This window comes from Aethalodelphis obliquidens, unplaced genomic scaffold, assembly GCF_003676395.1.
Source record: "Aethalodelphis obliquidens isolate GAN/ISIS:26980383/991018 unplaced genomic scaffold, ASM367639v1 scaffold126, whole genome shotgun sequence".
NCBI classification, from domain to species: Eukaryota; Metazoa; Chordata; class Mammalia; order Artiodactyla; family Delphinidae; genus Aethalodelphis; species Aethalodelphis obliquidens.
This window is the reverse complement of record NW_020838070.1, coordinates 58402-84716: the sequence shown is the minus strand read 5'-3', so window position 1 is coordinate 84716 and position 26315 is coordinate 58402. Positions and strand designations below refer to the sequence as shown.

Here is a 26315-nt window from a genome sequence, read left to right as displayed (position 1 = left end):
CCTGCAAGTCTTAGCTATTATTACTAAAGTTTCAAAATGAAAACAGCCTTATGGTATTATAAATTATGAAAGTAATACATACCTCTTACAGAATATTAAGATAATATATATAAAATAGATAACTAATAAGAACCTGCTGTATAGCACAGGGAACTCTTCTTCACTTTGCTGTACAGTAGAAACTAACACAACATTGTAAAACAACTATACCCCTATAAAAAAATTTTTTTTTAAAAAGGACAATATATAAGAGTACAGGGAAGAAAATGTGCTTTACCCATCAGCACAGTAACCAGCAGCACCACCAAGAAATAACCCTGGCTAACATTTCGCCAACATGCTTTCGGTCGCAGGCACGTTTACATACACTGTGCACAAGCACACACATTTTTAAACAAAAATTGGATTATACTACTCATGTTATTTTGTAGCTCACTTTTTTCAAACGCTATATCAGAGTTATGCTTATGCCATTAAATACAGATACACACCACCTTGTTAATGTCACATAACATTCTATGGAATGAATTTACCACATTTTATTAAACTACTTCCCTTTTGGAGCTCATTTAGAATTTTTCCAGGTTCCCTCCAATATAAACAATGCTCCAGTGAACATCCTTTTCCATTACCTTTGGATATGTGTTCAATCATTTCTAACTTTCAGATATACTTCTAGAAGCGGAACTGTTAGGTTAAAGAAATGAACTTTTACATTTCGGATACATTGTGGCCAAACTGCCTTCAAAAGGGATGATCAGGCTATTCGTTTTTAAATATAATTTAGGTAGGAGATTATTCCATAATTACCAAAGAAACATATTATCATCTCATGAATTATTACTATCTCAGATATCTGTGGCTAAGTGCAATACTTTAAAATATATGTTCTTACCACTTATATTAGATCATCTAGGGTGCTAGGATTCAATTTCTTTTTTTTTTTTTAAGTTCCAGTTTTATGGGGCTTTTTAATGTTGACACACAATTCTGGAGATTAAAAACAAACAACACAAAATCTCCCTTATCTCAAGAAAGCAGCCAGCATCTTAAAACCATAAAATTCAAAATACAAAACCATAAAAAATTTCAGAAAAGCCCTAACCAGGATTTTCAGAAAAGCTGCCATACCTGAGAAATAGGAGTTACCACGAGCTGGTCGATCCCAGTCTTAGAATTGTAAACTTTCTGCTTCACGAATCCAGGGTCCACCACATAGTAAATGCCGTCAATAGTCAGTGATGTCTCCGCAATGTTGGTGGCAATCACGACCTGCAGGCAAGAAGGACACAGCTGGATTGAGCCGCCCAGGCTCAGCCCAGAGGTGTGAGAGGAGACTTCTGAACTCAGACACCTTCCCAAAGGGATTGTGTGGCTCTCCCTCTCTCTAGATGATTAGAGAGCACTTAACTTCAGTTTGGCCTCAAATGGGCAGAAGGGGAGGTGCCTTCCTCTTAAGGGTTAGGTTGGGGAGGGAGCGGCACCTGAGAGAAGTGGAGTAGGAAAAAGCAGTGGCCAATCAAAGCCAATTTCATTTGGTGCAAATGGTTACATATCTCATTTTCTAGATCCAATGTTGATTACTACAATTTTAATTTTCTAGCACGCTGGGAAGGCAGAGATTTCCTGGCATCACATGTGCCAGTGCAAAATGAGATTTTTCTTCCCCCACGGGGACATCTGGACTACAAAATGGGCTGTTTGTGTATGTGGAACAAGAGGGAGATTTTTTTTCTGATCATGAAATGAACTATAAGGCGGCAGAGGAATTTCACAGTTTGTGTGTATGCAGCAGTATATGTGATCTAGAAGATTATTGGTCTCAGCTTGGCACTGCCACTGTTCTTCCACCCAGAGGTTCAGATAATAAAACACAAATGCTCAGAAAAATCATTGTTAGGAGGCACCGAAACATCTCACCCCATGCCAGCATCTTACCGGCCCTGAAACGCTTCTACCTGCCAGAGAGCTGCAGAAGCCCTCCCGGAGAGAAGTGTCATCACCAGGAACAGAACAGAGGAGGAATCACTGTCTTCCCACCAAACCTGCTCCTCCTCGTTTCCCTCCTCAGGACCATCTTCCATCCAGCTGCCCAAGCCAGAAACTGGTAGTCATTCCTGACTTCTCCCCTCTGCCCTTCCCTAAACCTCCAGGCATCCACTATGTCTTGACCATTCTAACTCTTTAATGTTATTCAAATCCTTCTATCTTCCAGATGGTTACTAGATTCATTGTGGTGGTCATTTCATAATATATGCAAATGTCAAATCACTTTGTAGTGCCCCTGAAACTAACATAATGTTGTACATGAACTACATTTCAATTAAAAAAGAAAATCCATCTGTCTTCCATTCCTAAGTATATACTCAAGAGAAATGAAAACACATGTCCACACTAAAACTTGTAAACAAATGTTCATACCAGCATTATTCATAATAGCTAAAATGTGGAAACAATCCAAATGTCCATCAACTGATGAATGAATAAACAAAATGTGGTACACTCTGTTCTACAACAGAATATTATTCAGCAATAAAAAGAAATGAAGTGTTTATACATGCTACAAGTAAAAGAAGCTAGTCCGCAAGGACCACACATTATGTCATTCCATTTATATGAAATGATGAAATGTCCAGAATAGGAGAATCCAGAGACAGAAAGTGGATGAGTGGTTCCCAGGGGCTGAGCAGAGGGTGGATGGGGGATGATTGCTAAAGCGTGCAGGGTTTCTTTGAGGGGTGATGAAATTGTTCTAAAAATTAACAGTAGTGATAAATGGTGATTGATTAATGATTAACAATGGTAATTAATGGCTGCACAATCCTGTGAATATACTAAAAAAATTCTGTGACCATACTAAAGTGTACTGAATTGTATGCTTTAAAGGGACAATTGTATGGTATGTAAATTATATCTCAGTAAAACTATTACTTTAAAATCCATCTGTCCCCTTTCCCACTGCCTCAATACACACACTCACAGTCAATTCCAGCTGCTGGAACTACACAGCTCCCTGAAATGGCCACACTCTCTCACCCCTCGGCTATCACAGCCTGTTCTGTCTACTCAGAATGCATGTTCTCCTGCCCTTCTCGTCTAGATGAACATCCACGTGTTCTTCAGGACTAGCTTAGATCCTCACTTCCTGTAAAAACACTGGGTTGGGTGCTACCCGCAGCACGTTCACACTATATGTTAAAGGCCTGTCTACCGGTGGATGTCCCACAGCAGATAGAAGCCTGTCCTCAGACTGCAGCCCTGGTGTCTACCCCAAAGCCTGGTAGGTGCTCAAAAAAATATCTGTCGAATGAAGGAAAAGAGAGGAAGAAGAGCAGGATCACATACAAGACCCTCATTCCTTAACAAACCGGTTGGACCACTTTCTAAAACATAATAAACAAGACTCACATACACCTTAAGCAATGCCCGTTAGGGCCAGCTGCATACAGCACATGGTTTCAGAGCACAAGAGCCTGTGTTACCTTTCTGCTGCCAGGTGGAGCTGGGTCGAAGATTCGGGTCTGCATCTCACTGGGAAGAGCAGAGTACACTGGAAGGATAATCAACTCTGGAACATCGGGTCCCAGGGATTTCATTCTTTCATACAGGATCTCACAAGCAGTATCGATCTCTTCCTGACCAGTCAGGAAGACCAGGATATCACCTAAGAGGAGAACAGAAGCATTGACTTTCTGTGTGTGTGCCCTATACAAAGGCCACAGTGACATTCACCAAACTCCAAACGATGGAAAACACACTCATATTCTGACCTCTAACAAATCGAGAGGTTTTCATCTATCCATGTTTATTCATTTGTTTGTTTTTGGTTTTTTTAATTTTTTAAAATTTGTGTCTGTATTTAAATAGATGCATTTAAACCCTACATGCCATTATTTATATTTTCATCACCACCATTTCAAACATGTAAGCCTGAGACTTACAGACAGACCAATACTTAAAAGGCATTTTTTTAAACGTCTAAACTACAGGATGGTTTTTTTGGTTTTTTTTGTTTGTTTTGGCCGTATCACGAGGCTTCCAGGATCTGAGTTCCCCGACTAAGGATTGAACCCGGGCCCCCGGCAGTGGAAGCGTGGAGTCCTAACCACTGGACTGCCAGGGAAGTCCCTAAAAGGCATTTTTTAAAAGATGAGCAAAAATACCTACATTAGGACTTGGTCTAAGAGGAAAAAATGCTCTTTCCCCCTACCTGGTGGCTCTGTTAAGTGGATCTGCATGACAGTGATCAAGCTGGCATCCAGATAATCGGTTTCAGGTTCCTTTGTATACAATATTTCTACTGGGTATGTTCGACCTGGGATGGTGAAGATGGGAGCCTCATAGAAGTACTGAGAAAACTTCACCGCATCCAAGGTGGCTGAGGTGACAATCAGCTTCATGTCCTGCCGTTTCTGAACCGTCTAAAGGGAAATGCAATGTAGCTGACGAAAAAGGATTGCCCAAAGAGGCACAGGTACTCAAATCCAATTCCCAGAATTCAGTTCCCAACAGGTAGAATAAAGGTTACCAAAGAGCACCTAGTTACCTTTTTCAACAATCCAAAGAGCACATCAGTGTGAATTGTTCTCTCATGCGCCTCGTCCAACATGATGATTGCATACTGAGTGAGGTCGGGGTCAATCAGGCACTCTCGGAGCAACATCCCGTCCGTCATGTACTTGATAACTGTTTCGGGGCTGGTGCAGTCCTCAAATCGAATGGTGTAGCCCACCTAAAGCAGAACAGAAGCTGAAAACCTTAAGACACAAACCTCTCCTTTTTGCAATCTCCAGGCAAGATTTTAGCCCAGGCTATTACCCATAATCTTAACAGACAGAATTTGACCAAGATGTACAATGATTCCCTCAAAGTAAAATCTGCCTTGGACTTGATCCTGAACAGATCAGTGATGACCATGAGAACCCTCTCTCTCAGGAGAAACCTGAAAAAGGTAGAATTGCTCCCATCTTAGAGACAGAGATCTGGGCCTTTACACTTTCTTCAGGCATTTTCAGCATAGCTTCGCCAACCACTTACCTCTTGGCCTAAGCAACAACCAAACTCCTCTGACACTCTTTTGGCCACTGACATGGCCGCAACTCTTCTGGGCTGCGTACACCCAATCTTGCCCCTGGAAGTGTAGCCCGCCTCTGCCAGGTACTGGGTGATCTGCGTTGTCTTCCCAGACCCTGTCTCTCCGATAACAATCAGAATCTGATTGTCATGGACAGCCTGAAGACAGCCAAACATAAACACAGTCATTAAAATCTGCCGCACATTTTGGAGTAAAGCAACTGATTATGCTCTAACACTAAAGGAGAAGAAGGGGAAACAGTAGTATACACACGGAAGATGACAATCGGAGCTTAAATTATTTTTAATGACGCATAGAAACAAATGCTAACAGTGATTTTCTATGAGCAATGCTCTTTCTTATTTTAATCGCATGTATGACAAATTAAAAACTTTAAACTTTATGAGAATTCTCTTTTTAACTGACTCAAATTTTTTTAAATTTATTGGTTTCCTTAAGTTCATAAAAACACAAAGATGATGCTAAAAGCATAACTATCCAGATAGACCTAATATTTTATATACGTACATGTATTTTTTAAGTGTTACACAAACATGGTTAAAGAATTCAGTAGTAAATAAAAAAGTTAAATACAATGTTCCTTTCTACTGCCATTCCCAAATCTATAAAGTCACTTTACCCCCTAAAGTCACCTGATTTTCTACACTGTTTATAACAGCAAAGGACATCCATCAACCTATACATGTCTATTAACACAGGACTAGTTAAATAAGTCAGAGCACATCCACATAACAAAGCACCTTAAAAAAAAAGGGAACAATGCTGAGGTATATCACTAAGGAGAAAAAGCTAAACACAGAGCAGTACATATAATACGCTGTCATTTAGAAACACATACAGCTCATATAAAACATATAATATCTGTGTTTTCGTATATATTTGTACTTCATTGTATATGTATAATATGTCATTGAAAGGATTCCCTGGAAACTAGTGAACTCAGTTGCCTCAGGAAGGTTTAGTGGTCTTAAATCAGATCTCCAGAAAATGGAAATAAGTATCTGAAGCAAAGATTTGCCTCAATGTCAAGTCAAGCATCCCGATTATGCTTATTGTCCAGAGCTATTTGTCTGTGCAACACAATACTCTGTCCACTTGCTCTAGGGATCCCTAGTTCAAACAGATTTATTTCCTCATAGGAAAAAAAAAAATGTGTAGACTAACATATACATATTTTTTAAGTACTTGGAAATGCTTTTTTCCTATCACCTTCGGAAAAGCCACTTCAAATGTGCTAATTTCAATTAAAACATGTCATCCTCTTTTTAGAAAACACCCTGACTTCCCCACCAACACATCATAAAGGGCTTCTCACCTGGACCAGCTGCTCCTTCAGTTTGTAGATGGGCAGGCTCTCTCTCTGTTCAATGATTGACATCTGGGTCTTTTTTCCATAAGAAGCTTTGTTGCCCCCAAAGGCATGCTTCTTCCACTCGGGAATGTCATTGGGCATCATCCCAATACCCCTCATGTTGGCAGCAATCTGCCTGCCTTCCGCTGCAAAGGAAAACAGGCGACTTAGTATCATCCTCATGCTACCTCGCTGCCCTCTCCCCCCACACTCAACAAATCACATTTCTCCAGTACATCCCTCCTCTCTGCTATCTCTGTCTTGAAGCCACCATCTCTCTCCTCTGAACTATTATAAAAGCCTCCTAATTCACCACATGTGTCTACTCTTGCCCCATCCAATCCATTTTGTAGGGCACCCTCAATAATCCTTTGGAAATGCAACTCTGATCTTGCCACTTCCCTGCGTAGAACTTTGCACCATTTCCCCGTGAACTTTAGGATTGAGCCCTAATTCCTAATGCCATCTCCAAATTCCTGGCAGCCACAACTCACCCCCCACCTCTCTGCCCATCATTCTCTCTATTCCAGCTACACAGTTCTTTCCCACATCACAGCCTCAGCACAGGCTATTCCTCAGCCTGGAACATATTCCCCAATCCCCACGCCAGCCCCTTTGACAGACTAAGTCCTATTTATCCTTCGGGTCTCCACCTTCCCAGGGAAATGACCCACCACAGCCAACTATACTACCTGTACTTCTTATCTATGTAGCACTCATCGTGATTTGGTCAGTAATTTGGTAGTATTTGGTTAATATCCATTTTCCCCACTAAAATGTGAGCCTCAGAGAGCAGGGATCCTGTCTGCTTCCTTCACAGTTGTATACCCAGGTACCTAACACAAACAGTAAGTATTTGTTATGACTGTATCCAGCAGTCAGTTAATATTTACTACACAAAGATTTATATGAAAAGAGAAGTTTCAAAGCTGTATTATCTTTGGAATAAAAGTTTTTAAGTTACTCAGAAGAAAACAGCCAGTCTAATGATTTGACCACGGTTACGAAAACATTTAAAAAACAAACCAAAAACGTGCTCTAACTGAAGGGAAAAACTAAATCACCAAAGCCAGGGCTAAACCTTTAGTTATGGACTGGCAGTGCCTTCTCCCTGTGTACGTGAAAGTTCAGATTTTTTTTTTTTTGAAAAGTCCATAGTCCCCTCCCAGAGTCCTACCATCAGGCAGAGGATCAACCCAATGTTTGTTGAGTCCCATGGGAATAGAATCCATCTCCGCTTCCCGCTGGGCCTGCTTGAGTTCCCGCCTTTCTTTGGCGAGGGCACTCTGCATCATTGCTGCTTGGGAGAGGGAACCATCCGGGTTCTAGTGCAACAGAGGACAAAGCAACATCAGAATGGGATCTCAGCATGCATTAAATATCCAGGAAATAAAATTCAGATGTTAAGCCACTCAAATCTAAAAAGAGGCCCACCCAGAAGAAAGTTCATATTAACACACCAGATTGCATGAAAGAAATGGATAAACTGTACTATATTCAGAGAAAATGAACAAGGACAATGATAAATCACTGAAGAAATTAGGGATTTGGGGCTTGAAGATGGGAACCCCAAGAGAATGGACATGTAAGAAATGGATAAGAATTCTTCTGTATGGTCCTGAGAACTAAAATTGAGACCAGTGAGATGCCTCAATAAAACATATTCAGGTCTACCTAAAGAAGAACTATTGATCAGATCCATCTGGGGATGGAATGGGTCTCCTCAAGGGCTGGTGAATTCACCAACATTTTCAAGCAGACATGAGAAGACCACGTGGGAGGAACACTGAAGAAGGATACATGGGCGGATTACAAGCATCAGCTGGGCTGGGAGATCTTTAAGATACCCTTTTCCAAACCTAAAATTTTATCATAATTATTCAGTGAATTCTTCTCCTCACACTGCACGTCACAAGCTTTCTACTGGGGGGCCCAATTGCTCAAGTGAACCCTTCAAAATTGCCCTTGAATCTGCAAGGTAATGACTCAAGCCCTAAAGCCTGGGCAAAGGCAGTGATGGTAGATCCAGCACTCATATTTACCTCTGCTTCCTCCCAAAACACACTAAAATGAGAGTATAAGAATTTAAAAGGCAAAAACAACAAAGCCAAGTCAATCTTCCTCTAAAACAAAAATATTCTGGACCCCGACCAACAGTCACTACTACCTCCCGAGGCCTGAATTCTGCTTACTCAGATCTAGTAACCTGCTCTGAAAAACTGAATTGCCACTTTAGGAAAAGAAGTTCACTTGACACGTCCAGGTTAGAGTCTCAGTGTTTCTCACCTTGACAATTTTGATGGGGCTCATGTCCATGCTTTGCTTGGTGTGCCCTCTCAGGAATGGAGGCTCTTCCTCAACCAGTTCAATCTCAAGGTCCTCATCTAAAAGTCCCCCAAAAGAAGAATCAGCCAAAAAAAAAAGAGAGAAATGACTGATCGTTTTCACCAAAACAATACATTTCCACAAGCATCAGCAATCTTTATCAAAGATATCTCCCAAGGTCAAAACTGTAATGCAGGTGTCTGTTTCCCCCTCCACCAGCCATTTCTAGGGCATCTGTGCCCCAGCCCAAGAACTGATCAGAGCTTTCTTCAAAAGAAGTTAAGCCTGTGGAAAAACGCTGTCTGACACTCTCAATGGCACTAAGGCATTTGCCATCCAACTTCATATGGAATAACTCCTAACCCACAATAGATTAGGGAAAAAAATTTTAGTTGGACAAATGGACAATACCAAATGCTGACAAGGATGTGGAGAAACTCACTTACACTTATGGTAGAAGTGTAAATTGGTACAAAAACTTTAGAAAACAATGTGGACTCCCTGGTAAAGTTGAATACACACATTTCCTACCACCCAGAAATTCTCCTCCTACATGTTCAGGAAAAATAGACGGTCTTGCATATGTGAATTAAGAGACAAACACAGGAACTTCATAACAGAACTATTCATAAAGGTAAACAAAAAAACTGAGAAGACAGCCTATATGCCCATCAAAAATGAGTAAATAATGGTAAATTTATATACAGAAAAACTCTACAGCAATGAAAATGAGTGAAAAATAACTATAAAAATCAACACAGAGGGACTTCCCTGGTGGCACAGTGGTTAAGAATCCGCCAGCCAATGCAGGGGACACAGGTTCAAGCCCTGGTCCAGGAAGATCCCACATGCCACGGAGCAACTAAGCCTGTGTGCCACAACTACTGAGCCTATGCTCTAGAACCCGTGAGTCACAACTACTGAGCCCGCATGCCACAACTACTGAAGCCCATGCACCTAGAGCCCATGCTCCACAACAAGAGAAGCCACCGCAATGAGAAGCCTGCGCACTGCAACGAAGAGTAGCCCCCACTTGCCACAACTAGAGAAAGCCCGTGCGCAGCAACAAAGACCCAACACAGCCAAAAATAAATAAATAAATTTTAAAAAAATCAACATAGATAAATATGGAAAGAATGATGGTGACTCAAAAAAAAAAAAAAGAAGTTCAAAAACAGACAAACTGAACAATACAATGTTTAGGGATAGATATATAGTAGATAGTAAAACGCTAAAGGAAAATAGGAAATAATTAACACAAAATTTAGAATGGTGGTTGCCCAAAGGAGGAAGGAGGAAGATCTAATCAGAGAGTGGCATGTATGGGTTTCAAAGGTATTGGTAGGTAAAGTTCTACTTAACTGGGTGGTAGGTACACAGATGATCATTTGTTATTGTTATATAAACTACATAACTATATACGCAGATGTTCATTTGTTATTGTTATATAAACTATATACACTTTATTAAGGAATTTAGTTCACCATTTTAAAAAACTGCCTATGGGCTAAGTCAAAAATTATTCCAGGGCAACTCAGAGGTAATCTAGGCAGATCCAGGGTTTACAGAACAATTACTAAAAATGTGAGATCAAATTCACTCCGCAAAATACAATTATGACTTTTTATATCCTAAAAACTGATTATAAGCAACAAGTGTAACAATATATACCCATTTATCAGAAAAATGAAGTTTTTTGCTTCCATCATAAGGAGACCCTTTTCCTTTGAGAGATGAGTGGTGAGACCCAAGGAACAAATGAGTTTAAGCACTGGGTTAAACTACAAATAAACCCTATCCACGGCTCAACTTGCCAACTGTCCTCCCAACCCATCATCCTGCTCCATCTAAGTGGTTGGTTACCTTCTTCATCATCCACTTTAGGGAGAATGCCAGTCTCTTCATCAAAGTCTGGAAACTCTTCTTTGGAAAGGACATTGGCAGCAATCATCTAGCCAAAGGATAAAAGGAAGCATTTGTCACCTGCTAGATCAAAACTCTTCTTTGGTAGGAGAGTTAATACAGAGATTTCATGTAGGAAACCAAGGTTTTTTCCTCTGCTGATCCAGGACTGCAGGGCCTTGAACACCATATATCCCATCCCTAGGGGGGGCACAACAACATGCCCCCAAAAGCACAGCTCAACGGTCTCATCCCCAGGGTGTTATCTGCTCCCTCCCTTGACTCCACAGCATTCTGCACACCCCTTATTATGTAATATGTAAGCCTTCCCAGTTATTTGTTTCAATCTATCTCCTCCCCTGGAGGAGAGATCCTCAAGGGTAGGAACCATGATAGGTCCTCATAGCCCTAGCATCTGCACAGTGGCCTGGCCAACAGCGTTTTTATGTTTACTGACTAATGATGAAAACAAGAATGAACATTTATATAACACATAACACAGGAAGGCACTAACCTAAGAGCTTCACTTCTACTAACTCGTTTAATCCCCACAATGTCACCACTGGCCCTGTTTTACAGATGGGGGCGTGGAGGCACAAAAAGGTAGTGTAACCTGGCTCAGGATCACAAGCTAGCAAGTGGCCTAAAGTCACCCAAGCCATCATGCTCCAGGGTCCGCACTCCTAAACACCGTGCTACCTGCTGAATGACTACGTGGCCGTAAGAGCAAATGGCCCCAACCTGCTTGATCTCCCACTTCTCCGGGTCAGAAATGCGGGTAAGGCGCTTGCGCTCCAGCGAGTCGTCCTCTACTTCAGGGGCACTGACGAGGGAGAGGTGGGTGGGTCTATCCGGATTCCTCATAGAGGTCTCTTCGTTGGTCTCCCCAACAAGATTCCGTCGTCGATTTGGGTTTAGATCTTCTCCAGTCTCTTGATCCACATCCTAAGGCACAAAAACAAGGGACATAGCCTACCTGCCGTCCTCTTATGTTTCCCTGGCCATCAGTGGTGGAAACCGGCTGGATATCTCACCTACCTTCATGCTCAAGCTGGTCTTGGTCCCAGTGAAGGACAGCACTTTGACCTTGACCCTCTGGCCTTTGCTCACCACATCAGCCACATTGGCCACACGGCCTTCCCGGCGGAGCTCAGAGATGTGCACCAGGCCTTCCCACCGCTTCCTGAGGGAGAGTCACACACGTCTGGAACATGCTAAAATACTTTTTCCCCAACCGATTTCCACGCTTGTTGGAAATGAACAAAGGGAAGTGGTCTTAAACTCAAGAGGAAAGTTCCAAGAAGGTGGCCAAACAATAAAATAGGATTATCACCCTCCCAGAGAAAAAGTTGGGGGCCAGGGGGCAACAAATTCTCATCTGTCTCAACCAGCAAAAGGGCAGATCTCCCGAAGGCAGAGGAAGGAATAAATGGCTCTATGACATTTCAAATAAAAAGTCAACTTCTAACAATCTGATACAGTAATTTTTTAGAATGTGAAAATCCCGTGATAAAAGAAATTCTGTCCTTCAGTGGTGTGAAAGCAGAGTACCAGCCATTACCTTAGTCCCTCCAGCTGCACAAAGCATCCAAACTGCATGATGCTGGTAACTTTGCCGTTGTAAACGTCCCCGATGGCGGGCTCTTCTGGGGGAGGGCGGTCCACGTGCTTATCCCGCCATCTGTCCAGATTCCTCTCCCCATACTTGTCTCGGTCTTTCCGGTCTCTGGGGGGACTCTGACTTCTGCTCCTGGACCGATATCTAGACTTCCCCTTATTCCTCTCCCGGGTCCGGGAACGTGATCGAGAGCGGGACCGGTGTCTCCGCTTATGGTCTCTATTGCGGTCTCGGTCTCGCTCGCGGTCTCGCTCTCGGCTCCGCTTCTTCTTCTTTGTCTTGTCCCTAACAAATCAACAAATACCTGTCTGAAAAAGAAACCAGCCCAATTCCATCTTTGCCTTCCCAAGCACCCAGCACAGTGCCATGTACATGGCAGGTACCCACTAAATGCTGAACTGAACCAGAGTTTCAATAACTATGACATCCCTGCAGGCCAATAAAGGAGGCCACAAACATATTCATCCTCTTTCAACCTGGATTTCTATCTTCTGAACACCTCAGCATTTGCTGCATAAACATTCTCGACAGGGAGCAATGAAAATAGATGCAACAGTATGGTACGTGGCCAGTCTAGATTCTGTAAACTTGCCCAAAATTTTGCTTGGCTGGTCCAGAATTCAACTATCACCATATCCTAAACTTCCAAAGGACAGGACGCTAGGGACAAACCGGTGCTCAGCATCTCTGTGCTTCTCCTGGCCTGCTGCGCTGGGCATCAAGGCCTCCAGTTCTTTCAGGACATCCACAGCGACTTTCACATCATCCTCATCCAGCATGGTCTACAAGGGCAGAGGCAGCCAAGTTAGGAGAAGAGGGACAGAAAAGTCACTCAAGAATCTGTACTTCAGGTACATCTACAAATCTAACACCCCCTACATTTCTGACCACTTATGTAAAGAAGCAGAGAGGACAGAGATTTCCAACACAATTTGAGAGAGAGGAAGAAGGTATGAGCAAAGGTTCCTGGAAATCATTTCTACACTTGGCAAATCCCCCTTGTCCTTAATACAAGCCTATGGAAGGCAATTAGATATCACCCCTCCTGTGAAAGCATGAAAATGATGATTATAAACAGAAAAGAGATGTCAAATTTTTTTCTAAAATTAGAAAAATTAAATGTCAGAAAAATTAAATGACATCTAAAATTAGATGTCAAAATCTAATTTCGCACATCAGGCATCTGTTCCAGAACCTTAAGTTGTTTCATACTTGTTCCAGATCCCCAATCACTGCTTTCCATAATTCCCAATCTCATTTCCCTAAAATATGGTTCTCTGAACCCTTTAACACTATTCTATACAACAGTATGTGCTCAGGGAGTGACCACTTTCACTTTGAAAAATATGTTACAGTGTAGACAAACTTAAAATTAATAACTAATGAGACAAAGAAAAGGGGTGAGGAGGGGGGAAAATGCAGTTACAGCAGACACCCTCATCCTCATGCTCTCATGATAACAGTACCCGAACTGAAGGGTTGTCTGGTTGGCAAAGGACTGGAAAGAGTTCCTTCAGCTTTTCTTTTTCAGTTTTGGGTTTAACAACTGGATCTTGTTTCATTAAAGCGCATGAAGGGGTTAAAAAAAAAAAAGATATATTTAATACTCTTAGTGGTTAACAAAAGAACTTCAACATTAGATTTGCATCAAACTAAAAACAGAACATTTTTCTACATATTACTCACATACATTACTATAAACGTAATTCAATTTTCAAAAAAAAAAAAAAAAACACCGATTACAAAACCCTTAACAAACTATCCTGGCGTGGCAGTGGGGAGTATGATTCAGCATTCATTTGATTGGTTATGTCTTATCATTTTAATTTTGTCTTAAGTCACTTGAAAATTTTACTAGAACATTTACTTGCTCAGCAGCTTCTGCAAGGGAAATAAATGCAATTTACAGGACGCTTACAATCTAAACTATTCTGGAGATGAAGCTTGGCTAGGAGCTCTACTCACCTTTGCTTGTGGAAGGCTTCGCTGGAGGCCGCATGGTTTGTATGAGACGCAGCAAGTTACTAATAAGAGAATCCTTTGAAAAGAAACAAGAAAAATTGTCAGCTCCTGGATCAGTGCTTAAAAACACTAAGAAAAGGGGTGTCCTTTAGAAAAGGATGGTTATGCACCTGAATTTAGCTAACTGGGACAAATGAAGCATACAGTGTCAACCTAACATGGCACGAACCTAGTAACATAGCCTCAGAGAAAGCTAATATTTAGGACTCTCTGGGGGTAAGTAATTTAGTTCCCATCAACCACTTTATTTCCCATGGTTTAGAACTACCTCTCAAACCTAGACTCTTGCTTTTCACTTCCTGATTCACAGAACAAGAATGTAAACACCCATAAGGACTTAATAATGGAAATCCTGCCCCATTTTCCTAGAAAGGTGTCACAGGTAATTCGGTTACATTACCACTGCTTAGTGGCATGAAAACATCACACTTAATGGCTTACTTGATTGGCATGTACTATCAAAATTTAAATCCAACAGTGACATTGAAACAAAAGAGGGTTCTCTGCATACACATACCGTGAATTCTGCACCATTTTTGACCAGTGAAGCCTTAAAAGTATCAAAGGTGGTATTTTTCTCAGCAAGACTGATCACAAATTCAGCTGCAAATGAGAAAAGGGATTACAACAAGAAGAATGGAGACTTGAGCAAGAAATCAGTTTCAAGTATGTTAAAAATAAAACCAGGGCTTCCCTGGTGGCGCCGTGGTTGGGGGTCCGCCTGCTGATGCAGGGGACGCGGGTTCGAGCCCCGGTCCGGGAGGATCCCGCGTGCCGCGGAGCGGCTGGGCCTGTGGGCCACAGCCACTGGGCCTGCGTGTTCGGAGCCTGTGCTCCGTTGCGGGAGAGGCCACAGTGGTGGGAGGCCCGCGTACGGCAAAAAATAAATAAATAAACAAATAAATAAAACCAGTTGGGTTATCCAACAGTCATAAAAACCGACGACCACCATTCAGTAAGGGTAAAGAAAGAATTTAGACTACCAAGATTAGCCATGTATAGTCTAGTTAATTTTCATAAGTAAAAACAAGAAATGGCTCATCAGGCCCTTGAGTGTATTTAAGGGAGGAAGACCTCCTTGTCCCAGATCACTGTACTCTCTTCATGAAACTGCTAGATATGTACTCCACCATATAGATTCTAGAGGCAACCACGTCCAAGAGCATGAGCCCATGTGCATGTGTACATGCACGCACACATGGACACATGCACAAATAGGATGCTTTCTACAGTTTCTGAAAGGACACACCTGATCTATATATGAGGGCCAGGCAGCTGCTGGATGGTACAACATCAGAGTCGGTGAAAGACTCACTTGCCCCTCTCCCACAGATTTTGGTCTACAAACCGGCTTCGTTTTGAAATTTCTAATATTAGAACTATTTATTTATTTATTTTATTTGCGGTACGCAGGCCTCTCGCTGTTGTGGCCTCTCCCGTTGCGAAGCACAGGCTCCGGACGCGCAGGCTCAGCAGCCATGGCTCACGAGCCCAGCCACTCCGCGGCATGTGGGATCTTCCCGGACCGGGGCACGAACCCGTGTCCCCTGCATCCGGGACTGCACCACCAGGAAAGCCCTAGAACTATTTATTAATTACAAGACTTTCAGGAGAAAAGTGCATTATGATAGGCTGAGATAATAAGCCTCACACTGTAAGTTCCACATGAAAATTTTAATGATTTCATTTGGATTTCTTTTTTTTTGCCGCACCACTCCGCTTACGGGATCTTAGTTCCCCGACCAGGGATTGAACCCGTATCCTCTGCAGTGAAAGCATGGAGTCCTAACCACTGGACCGCCAGCAAATTCCCTTCATTTGGATGTTAATCCTTAAAAAATAATAATAACATGGAATATCTGGATAGCTAACTTATAAACTAGTAACACCATACCATTTCCATGCTGAAATTTGCCTTTACCTTTTTTATGACATTAAGTGAAAGCCAGATGCCATCAGCTTTTTTTAAGTAACAAGTTAATAACAACATCAGTGGTTAAGACTTTTCAAACATCTACTACATGCCAGGCACTACGCTAAGTGTTTCACATGGGTTATCCCCATGGTTCTCACAACGACCCTCATAGGTAGGTACCATTATTGTTCCTGTTTTACAGATGAGGAGGCTGAGGGTTCGAGACAGTGAATTACCCAATAATTGGTGGAGCCAGGACTGGAATCCAGAAATCTGATTTCAGAGCACAAATTCTTTAGAGAAATGTGGAGGGAGAACTAAGTCACATGGTGCTAGTCATACAATGCTCAAAAGAGCCAAGCCTAAAGCAGCCAGCAGCATATTCATACTGCAGCCGTCATTAATGAGGATTTTGTTTTTTAATTTTCAGAATTATATGAGGACATCATTAAATTAACTGAAGTACCAAAAACTGGATCAGTAATTAAAAACAAGCTCATTGTTGAAAACAGGAAAAACAATGAGACTGATTTAAATGATAATACATCAAGGTCAAAATCAAAAGAATCAAGTCAACAAATAAAACACAAAAGAAGTAAATATATACCTTTTTGTTATTAAAACCAACTCTGGCAATTTAGTTTCATCAAAACAATATTGTTTATCACACTTTTCCAATATTAGTATTTTTAATGTTACTGTTTTTGTAATTCTGTGTTTAACAGTGTGATACTGTGATTTATAAGAAGAAATACATATTTGGTCTCCATTCCTGGCACGGAGCTCCTAAAACCCTTGGAATTTCCTAAGTGCAGAGAGTAAGTTATCTTTTTTTTATGTTCCTGAGATAACCTTAGGAAAGCCCCTAGGTAACTAGGATGAGGGCTAGTTGCCAGGGAAACCAATCAGGAGATTAGAGGGCTGGAACTTTCAGCCCCAACCTGATCTCTGGGGAGGGGAGAGGGGCTGGAGATTGAGTTCAGTCATCAATGGCCAATGATTTAATCAACTGTGCCTATACAGTGAGGCCTCTATAAACACCCAAAAGGACAGGGTTTGGACAGCTTCCAGGATGGTGAACAACATGGAGATTCGGGGAGTGTGGGGCACTCAGAGAGCATGGAAGCTCCTCTCTCCTTGCCACAGACCTTCTATTTAGCTGTTCCTGAGTTATATCTTTTTATAACAAACCAGTTAGGGACTTCCCTGGTGGTACAGTGGATAAGAATCTGCCTGCCAATGCAGGGGACACAGCTTCGATCCCTGGCCTGGGAAGATCCCACATATTGTGGAACAACTAAACCCGTGCGCCACAACTACTGAGCCTGCACTCTGAAGCCTGCGAGCCACAACTACTGAGCCCTTGTGCCACAACTACTGAAGCCCGCACGCCTAGAGCCCATGCTCTACAACAAGAGAAGCCACCGCAGTGAGAAGCCCGCGCACCACAACCAAGAGCAGCCCCCACTCGCCACAACTAGAGAAAGCCCAGGAGCAGCAACAAAAGACCCAACGCAGCCATAAATGAATAAATAAATATAACAAACCAGTTAGTAAAACGTTTCTCTGAGTTCTGTGAGCCACTCCAGTAAATTAATCAAACCTAAGGAGGGGGTTGGTGGAACCTCAGATCTATTGCACCTGACAACTTGGACTTGCAAGTGGCCCTCGAAGGTGGGGGCGAGGCAGTTTTGGTCTCAATAACTTTTTGTTTCCTCTAAAAGAGGCTAAGGCATTAGTACACTGTAGTTCAAAAGAGAGAGAAAGAGAAACAATGTAAGTGCACTGACCGAGGGAATCTACCTTGTTCTCTACTGTATTCCTAAGCCCCTAGCTCAACAAAGGTTTGCTGAATGAAGGAACATATTACCCAGAGAGATAGCAAACTGACGAGAATATCACCTCATTATTATCTAAAAGAGAAGACTGAGGAAAAATGACACAGGATAGGTACATCTTGATAGAAGGCAAGAGAAAAGTGAACTAAAATATACAGGTGTTATATACTAACCCTGTGAAGAACACAGTATCATACCTATTTCACAGATGAGAAACACAGCTTCACAGAAATTACATCTTACCCAAGATCACATATCTAACTTCCCTGACGCCTCTTTGTCATGCATGTGTCCCTTCCCTTCCATCCCTCCAACTGATGACTTCATCTTCATTTAGAAAACAGAACAGTCACATTGGAACTCTCTCCCTCATCGCCCTACCACCAGTCCCTAAATCCATCTGCATCTACAACCATATTCTGTCCTCCTTCCTTTTAAAATGGATGAAGCATCCCTGTACCTGTCAAAAAATCCCTCCACTCATGCTCTCGACCCCATCCATCCCTCTGCTTTCATAAGGACTCCAACTGCCTGTGGCCTTAAGCTGTAGGACCCCAGTCTTTTCCATTTTCTCAGTTTGGGTTCTCCCTGTATACAGTTTGTCCCAAGACGTCTAATGTTTGACAGACACTAGACATTGGTGCTTGAGAGATAGTATAAGCATGAATGGTTAAGAGCACAGTTAAAGCCACAGACTACAAAAGACCTGGATTCAGACCAGGCTCGCTCACATTTGATATGTGATCTTGAGGGGTGTTACTTAATTACTTGGAGCCTTGTTTTCTTAAACTATAAACAGATACTATCTCACAGAGTGGTATGAAAACCAAATAAGATAATGTAAGTAAAACACTGAGCATAATATCTGGCATGTAATGAGAACCCAATAAGTGTCTGCCATGAACATCTTCATCATCATCATTATGTGGCTCTACGCTGTTGTTGTTAACGCTGTTTAATTGTCTGTGGCTGAAAAAAAAAAACCAAAGCGATGGCCGCTCCAGGTTTCACCGACAGCTCTGGGAAATGGTTTCTAACAGCTCGGCCCGGAGGGCTCTCAAGAGGAGGCCACTGCCGCAGGTTGCCTGGGCCAAGTCTCTGACAAAGAGATAGACTCACACGGACCCACACACTCGGTCCATCAATCCCCTTTCTCCTTCCCCTTCCCTCAAGCCCAAACCCAGATGGCGCAGAGACCTCCGCGGACTCACCCAGATCCTTGTCGTTGATCCCCAAGTGATTGTCCAGCTCAGTGCAAACCTTCGACACTAAAGACAGATACTCGAGTTTGGCTAGTTCTTCCGCGGGGCCCAGCTCTGTTCCGGGTACGGCTGCCGCCGTAGCCACGGCCACCGCCATGGCTACGATTTGCCCCGCGCCCCTCACTGCCAGCCTTCGGAGCTACTGTACCCGCCGGGCCCCCTCACTGCCGGCCTTCCGGGTTACTCCCGCCCCGCTCCAGCTTCCTCTTCCGGGTCAGCGCACTTCGATTTTTGTTTACGGTAAATTGGTATCTCCAGGAGCTTCTCTTGGCGTTATCGGATGGACCATAGAGATCACACAGGAAGTGCTTAAGGAAGGGACGGCTGAGTGGATTACTCTGCACACAGGGAGGCGCCCTCTACAGGCCAACGAGGTTCTTGGCCCGCTCTCAGGCTCGGAAACGTTCATTCTCCACGCGCTTCCGCCCTACGTCGGCAGAGGGCGACCGGGGCCTGCGCAAGGGGATCTGGGGAAAGGCGGTCGCGACCTCCCCCCCCATCGAACTCCCCTCCACCCCAACGAACCGCGCTTTAGAAGCCTTGAAAAAGGTACCCGAATTCAAATATGGAAAAGGCAAGATTCGCTTTACAGCCGATCCCTATATTCCTGGGGCTTTGCTTCCGCTTGGGTCATGACTATCTCAAGCGATTCTGTAACAAACCAGCAGGCGATGGAGTCTAGTTCTGTCATTAACTCATTTTACAGACGAAGAAACTGATACTTCCACTATCTAGGTGAGTGACCTTGGGCCAATTAATCTCTTGGGGCTTAGTTTTCTCATCTGTAAACTGGGATGATGTTGCTCTAACTAGGTTTAGGTGATGATCAAATGAGATAACTGTACAAGGAGCCTGACTCGTAGTAAACACACTACAAATGGCAGTTGCTATAATCCCAAAGCTGAGACAATGGTCACCGTAAAGTCTGTCAAGCGTAGATCTCCTCAGTCTGAGACCCCAGAGAGCCACCTGGCTCAGCTCTTGTGAAAACCACTTCTCAACCCCCGATTTTCCGGATGCTCATACCCTCAGTCCTCTCAGAACTTGTTCCCCCAAATATCAGCTGTGCTGTGAACCCAAAGTCGATAAGCTCAGGTCTCCCAGCTTCTGCTTCAGGCCCCCTTTTCCTATGTGACAGACGTGAGGATTTTCCCACACTACACTGCTCTGCGTGATGAATGAGGAAACAGAGGCACCCCCAAGTGAGTGTCTGTCTGATCAAAAGGGATGAAATCAGACCCTTTTGCTTCTGGCTTCAGGCTACATTACACTGCTGCACCTTTGAACTCTGTTCCTCCAACATCTCACCGTGGACTAAAGAATAGCAGAGGGAGAAAACCCCAGAGCAGTAGCTCTCACTGCTTCCAAGAGCTCCATGTTTCCACGTTCCTAAGGAATTAGTACTGTACCCTCTGCATTCCTCCCACTCCCCCTTTCTCTTCCTCCTTTCCCCCATGAATGGGATGGAAAATCCTGCCCTTGATTCAGTGAGCTCAACTTGCCAGCCTGGAGTTACGATACCTGGGGCTTATTCCATTGAATTCTTTTCTTTGTGCTTCTTTGCCTTTCAAAATATATATAAATTAATGCTCTGCTTTCTTCCAATATTTAACTGGATGGGGAAAAAAACGTGGAGTTTGTTTTGTTTTAAAAGCTCTGTGGGAAAAAGCACTATAGAACTATAACATGTAGTATTGGTAGCAGTACCATAAGAACTCTTTGAATTATTTGGGAATTATTGAACACACATCTCAATAGTAAATATTAACAGCAAAACTGACTACATTTTATTTGCATATGCCATTAAGTACACGTTTTCAGAAGTCAAAGTTTTTTTATTCAATACACATATATTCTGTAATACCAAGGGATTTTTTTTTTTTGAAGCCAGAGGAAAACAACAAATGCATAGATACTGATAAATTGACAGCCCAAACACAGATGCATGTGGAATGCTCCTCTCTCTCCCCATGAAAGACATTGGACCAAATGCAGTTCAAAAGTGAGTTCATGGCGGGGAGGGATAAATTGGGAGATTGGGATTGACATATACACACTACTATAAAATTGATAACTAATAAGGACCCAGTGTATAGCACAGGGAACTCTACTCAATACTTTTTAATGGCCTATATGGGAAAAGAATCTAAAAAAGAGCAGATATATGTATATGTATAATTGAATCACTTTGCTGTACACCTGAAACTAACACAACATTGTAAATCAACTATACTCCAATAAAAAATTTTTTTAAAAAGTGAGTTCATTCTTACAAGGATATATTTAGAGCACAGGAAATATAGCCAATATTTTATTATAACTATAAATGGAGTATAACCACTAAAAATTGTGAATCACTATGTTGTACACCTGAAACATATTATAATGTACATCAACTATACCTCAATAAAAAATAAAATTAAAATAAGTTTTTAAAGTGAATTCATTCTGGGAATTCCCTGGTGGTCCAGTGGTTAGGACTCAGCACTTTCACTGCCGAGAGCCTGGGTTCAATCCCTGGTCGGAGAACAAGGATCCCACAAGTGGAGCGGCACAGCCAAAAAAAAAAAAGTGAATTCATTCTCATTGTCCTTTGGATATGTTTTTAAATATTAAACCAGATGTAATAAATTGCCTGTTATTATTATATTGCTTTCCTTGGACAGCCTCCATGTGGCCCCTTTAATACAGCTGTTGATAGTTCCCATTAAATAATCTACCTTCACAAAACAATATTTAAAATATTGAGGGACTTCCCTGGTGGTCCAGTGGTTAAGACTCCAAGCTTCCACTGCAGTGGGTACAGGTTCCATCCCTGGTCGGGGAACTAAGATCCCACATGCCATGTGGTGTGGCCAAAATAAATAAATAAATAAATAAAATAAAAGACTGAAACAAATAGCTTATGCTTAATCACTACCACCACCCATGATGGATAAGAAATAATTTCCCACTGCCCTCCTGTAATAACAAGGGCTTTGCTTTTATGCCTGTTCCTAGATTGATGTATGTGTTCAACCCTACCCACAATTCCCACATTATTTCTGTTTTGTCCCAGAGACTGGTCCCAGCTTCTGGCATTGGGGTAAGAACTTGGGGCTTGGGGGAAAGTAAGAAGCAGAGAAGAAAGTCTTGAACCTCTTGGCAGCCCTAGATTGGATGGATGGAAAGCAGAAATAATCTACGTGTGTGTAGCTGAAAGATGGCATCCTCAGGGAAGTTGGTGAGAAAAACCACAGGACTTCCTGTCACCAAAACAAAATGGTAGGCCTTCCCTGGTGGCACAGTGGTTAAGAATCTGCCTGCCAATGCAGGGGACACGGGTTTGATACCTGGTCCAGGAAGATCCCACATGCCTCAGAGCAGCTAAGCCTGTGCGTCGCAATGGCTGAGCCTGCGCTCTAGAGCCTGCGAGCCACAACTACTGAGCCCACGTGCCACAACTGCTGAAGCCCATGTGCCTAGAGCCTGTGCTCTGCAACAAGAGAAGCCACCGCGATGAGAAGCCCGCGCACCGCAATGAAAAGTAGCTCCCACTCGCCCCAACTAGAGAAAGCCCACACGCAGCAACGAAGACCCAAAACAGCCAAAAATTGAAAAATTAATAAATAAATTTGTTTAAAAAAAAGAGAGAGAGAAGCCACTGCAATGAGAAGCCCGCGCACCACAACGAAGAGTAGCCCCCACTCGCCACAACTAGAGAAAGCCTGCGCGCAGCAACGAAGACCCAATACAGCCAAAAATTAATTACTAATTAATTTAATTTAATTAATTTTTAAAAATGGTGTTGCTGCAACCAAGAGAGCCCTGACTTTTTCTGCTGGGACCTCAGGGGAAACAGCTCTGCTCTGGAAGGCAAAGTCAGAATGATTTGCTTCTAAGCCTGTGACTGCCACTCAACTGTTATTGTTATTAGTGCAGGGAGAGTTCAGAAAGAAATGGCACCGACTTCACTGCTCCACTGGGGCCCTGACCCAACCGGAGACTCTGGGAACCAACCGAAAGTCATTGGTAGGAAGGGCCTGAGCCCTTTCATCCGAGGCTCTCGCTGAGAGGGACAGGACCCCAGAGAGAGTGAAGTAGTGAAACACCCCTCATTTTTTACTCTTTTCCCCCAAATTCTTCTCCAAATTTGAATCAATTCATCAAACATGTATTGAACATCTACTTCGTGCACAGGCACTGTGGTAGGTTCTAGAAAGGATCATTAGGGGGCAGAAAGGCAGTAGAAAGCCATCAAGGAAGAACTAGAATATTCTTAATACCATATGCGTGACTGGGGGCAGAGCTGTGTTTATTAGTCTGGTCTGTCTGCTGCCTAAACATAAGGGCAGGTGATTGGAAGACAAAAAACAAAGCACGCTTGCTTCTGGTCCTCTGAGGTCAGCTCAGGGGAGGGAAGGGGGCAGATGGGGCCAGGGCCATCTCAGAGGGCCGTTCCTCCTGTTGCAATCCTTTATTTGTCTGCCTTATCTTACGATGCTCAAGCACAGCCTCAGTTTCACCCCAAATGTCCCTGACCTAAAATTTCCCCTCCTCTTAGGCCGTCAACCTGCCATCATTAACAAAGGATGCTTTGAGCTCTAAATTCTCCAAAGTTTTATATTATTAGGCAAAAAAAATTCCTTCTTAACAGACTTTTCCTTTTTTGTCACAGTTAAGTTTCCTCTTTTCTCTCTCACTTTCAGGGCTGTCTTTAAAATGTCAGGGGAAGAAAAAAAAGTCAGACACCCAGACACCCTTAGGATGTGAACTTGTTAAGAGAATTTATTCCCCCATCTCTACCTCCTCATCGTCTGTGGAAAAGGTAAGAAATTTTCACATATTTATTTATTAGTTAATCGTCTTTAAGTGACCCTGCTTCGGGATGTAGTGGATATTTCGTAGACTTCATTTAGGTTGGTTTTCTTTAAAAAGAAATTTTGGGGGGATTTCCCTGGTGGCACAGTGGCTAAGACTCCACGCTACCAATTCAGGGGGCCTGGGTTCGGTCCCTGGTCAGGGAACTAGATCCCACATGCATGCCACAACTAAGGAACCTGCCTGCTACAACTAAGACCTGGCACAACCAAATAAAGAAATAAATATTTTTTAAAAAAAAAGAGAAGAGAGGGAAAAAAAAAAAGGCAAGGAAGCCAATTAGGAGATCAGCATATGGCAGGATTTAAAACTTTAAAAAAAAGACAGGGAAAGAAAAAATTTAAGTCAATATTACAAGTCTAGGTGACAACGTGACAAGTTACACTGAGCTTTTTTTTTCTCTAGTGATACTTAGCCCCGACCTCTGGGAGCAGGGTATTTTTGTAGCCTCTGGTTTCTGCTTGAGGTCGTTCTTTAGTAACTTGAGGCTTTCCTCAGGAAAGATGCAAAAAACAAGGCAAACCAAGAAGTATGTTGATAGGAAAAGAGCAGAGAAAAGAGGAGCTGGTGTTCTGTTTGCAGGTCAGGCATGTAAACAGCTGCCCAGTTAGCTCCGGACCAAAGGTCTGTGTTAATCTGCACACTTGCCACTAACTCCAAAGACACTGCTCCTTTGGAAACTCCATTTCTTCCCCCAAGAAAAGAAGGATGACTTCCCAGCATGCCCTCCATCCCAAATCTGAGAGTGCCCGGCAGAGCAAGCCATGAGGGACTTCTCCCTGGGCTCTCCAGGCCCTGAGCCTCAAAGGAGCTTTGGTGGTAGCAATAGCTGCTGCCCTGGTGCCGAAATAGCTGCCTCTCTGTCCTGGGATTATAGTCATTATGGTGATTGATGCCTCCAGAGTGAAAATTAGCAATCTGGTGAGGTAACTAAAAATGAATGCATCTCTTCCTAGGGTTCACTACACCCAGCTGAGCCACCAAATAAAACCAGCATATGGGGCAATTAGGAAGCCGGCTCCTGCTTTCAAGGCCAAGAAGAAAGAGACAGAGTTCAGGGCCCCAGCTTCCCTGCCTGCTTCAGTAATGATCAGAAATCCTAATAAGCATCCGCTTTGCCTCTCAGTAGCGCCCCTGGTCTGTCCTCCATAAACACCAACCTGTGGTTTCACCTTTCAAAAGAATCATTTGTTCCACACAACAACATCTTACCCTCTTTTGCTGCAAATTGGCTGAGGGAGAGGAAGAAGGGAAGTGCGGATAAACCTTTATCACAAAGGTTTGTGTGGGGCAAAGATATTCTTTCTTCTTAGTCATATATTTGCTTTTTTTTGGCCGCGCTGCTCAGGTTGCGGGATCTTGTTTCCCAGACCAAGGATCGAACCCGTTCCCCCTGCATTGGTAGCGTGGAGTCTTAGCCACTGTGCCACCAGGGAAGTCCCCCCATTGGAAGCGCAGAGTCCTAACCACTGGACAGCCAGGGAATCCCTGCATGTATTTGTTTTTACATGACCCAGAAAGACTCTGATCTTCCCTAATTCTCAAATAGTGGTGTGAGTAGAACTTACCTGAAAAATTTTGCAAGACATGGAGATCCCATAATGATTGATCAACCTCCCTACTGATCACATGCTGAAATCCCCATCCTGTTTTATCCCCATGGACTTGGACCTGATGGGACTTCACGTTTCACAAGGATTGATTGGGGTCACGCTGTCAGCTACTTGCATATTTGGATTTAAATGCAGTTTCAATCACTTGTACTTCTCATGAAGTTTTTTTTTTTTTTTTTTGTGGTACGTGCGCCTCTCACTGTTGTGGCCTCTCCCGTTGCGGAGCACAGGCTCCGGATGCGCAGGCTCAGCGGCCATGGCTCACGGGCCCAACCGCTCTGCGGCATGTGGGATCTTCCCGGACCGGGGCACGAACCCGTGTCCCCTGCATCGGCAGGCAGACTCTCAACCACTGCGCCACCAGGGAAGCCCTTCATGAAGTTTTAGAGTTAGAAGGGATTTAAGAGATAATGTAATCAAATCAATTCATTAGATGCCATCTTTATTTGAAATGGTTCTACTCCCCTGACCTCAATATCTGAAATTCCTCTCTCTAACCCAATGTACGACTACT

The 26315-nt window shown here is 43.1% G+C and overlaps 1 protein-coding gene and 1 long non-coding RNA gene across 2 annotated transcripts in view; one reads left to right on the top strand and one right to left on the bottom strand.

The window, feature by feature from the left end:
• Positions 1 to 19506, bottom strand: part of DHX8 (DEAH-box helicase 8) — a 29188-nt gene extending 9682 nt beyond the window's left edge. The window contains exons 1-17 of the mRNA XM_027098991.1: positions 19278 to 19506; positions 14831 to 14916; positions 14257 to 14329; positions 13758 to 13843; positions 12964 to 13073; positions 12235 to 12576; positions 11712 to 11856; positions 11415 to 11618; positions 10635 to 10722; positions 8733 to 8830; positions 7624 to 7771; positions 6411 to 6592; positions 5038 to 5232; positions 4547 to 4732; positions 4211 to 4421; positions 3483 to 3664; positions 1132 to 1272 (exon numbers count right to left, since the gene is read on the bottom strand). Coding sequence (XP_026954792.1) covers positions 1132 to 1272; positions 3483 to 3664; positions 4211 to 4421; positions 4547 to 4732; positions 5038 to 5232; positions 6411 to 6592; positions 7624 to 7771; positions 8733 to 8830; positions 10635 to 10722; positions 11415 to 11618; positions 11712 to 11856; positions 12235 to 12576; positions 12964 to 13073; positions 13758 to 13843; positions 14257 to 14329; positions 14831 to 14916; positions 19278 to 19425 — 2625 coding nt within the window. The 5' untranslated portion in view covers positions 19426 to 19506. The remainder of the gene's footprint in view (positions 1 to 1131; positions 1273 to 3482; positions 3665 to 4210; positions 4422 to 4546; positions 4733 to 5037; positions 5233 to 6410; positions 6593 to 7623; positions 7772 to 8732; positions 8831 to 10634; positions 10723 to 11414; positions 11619 to 11711; positions 11857 to 12234; positions 12577 to 12963; positions 13074 to 13757; positions 13844 to 14256; positions 14330 to 14830; positions 14917 to 19277) is intronic.
• A 284-nt stretch (positions 19507 to 19790) lies between these two features.
• On the top strand, positions 19791 to 26056 carry LOC113615917 (uncharacterized). Its single transcript, XR_003431158.1, has 3 exons — positions 19791 to 20063; positions 24017 to 24135; positions 25145 to 26056. It is a non-coding gene; the product is annotated as an uncharacterized LOC113615917 (long non-coding RNA).
• Positions 26057 to 26315: the final 259 nt, after the last annotated feature.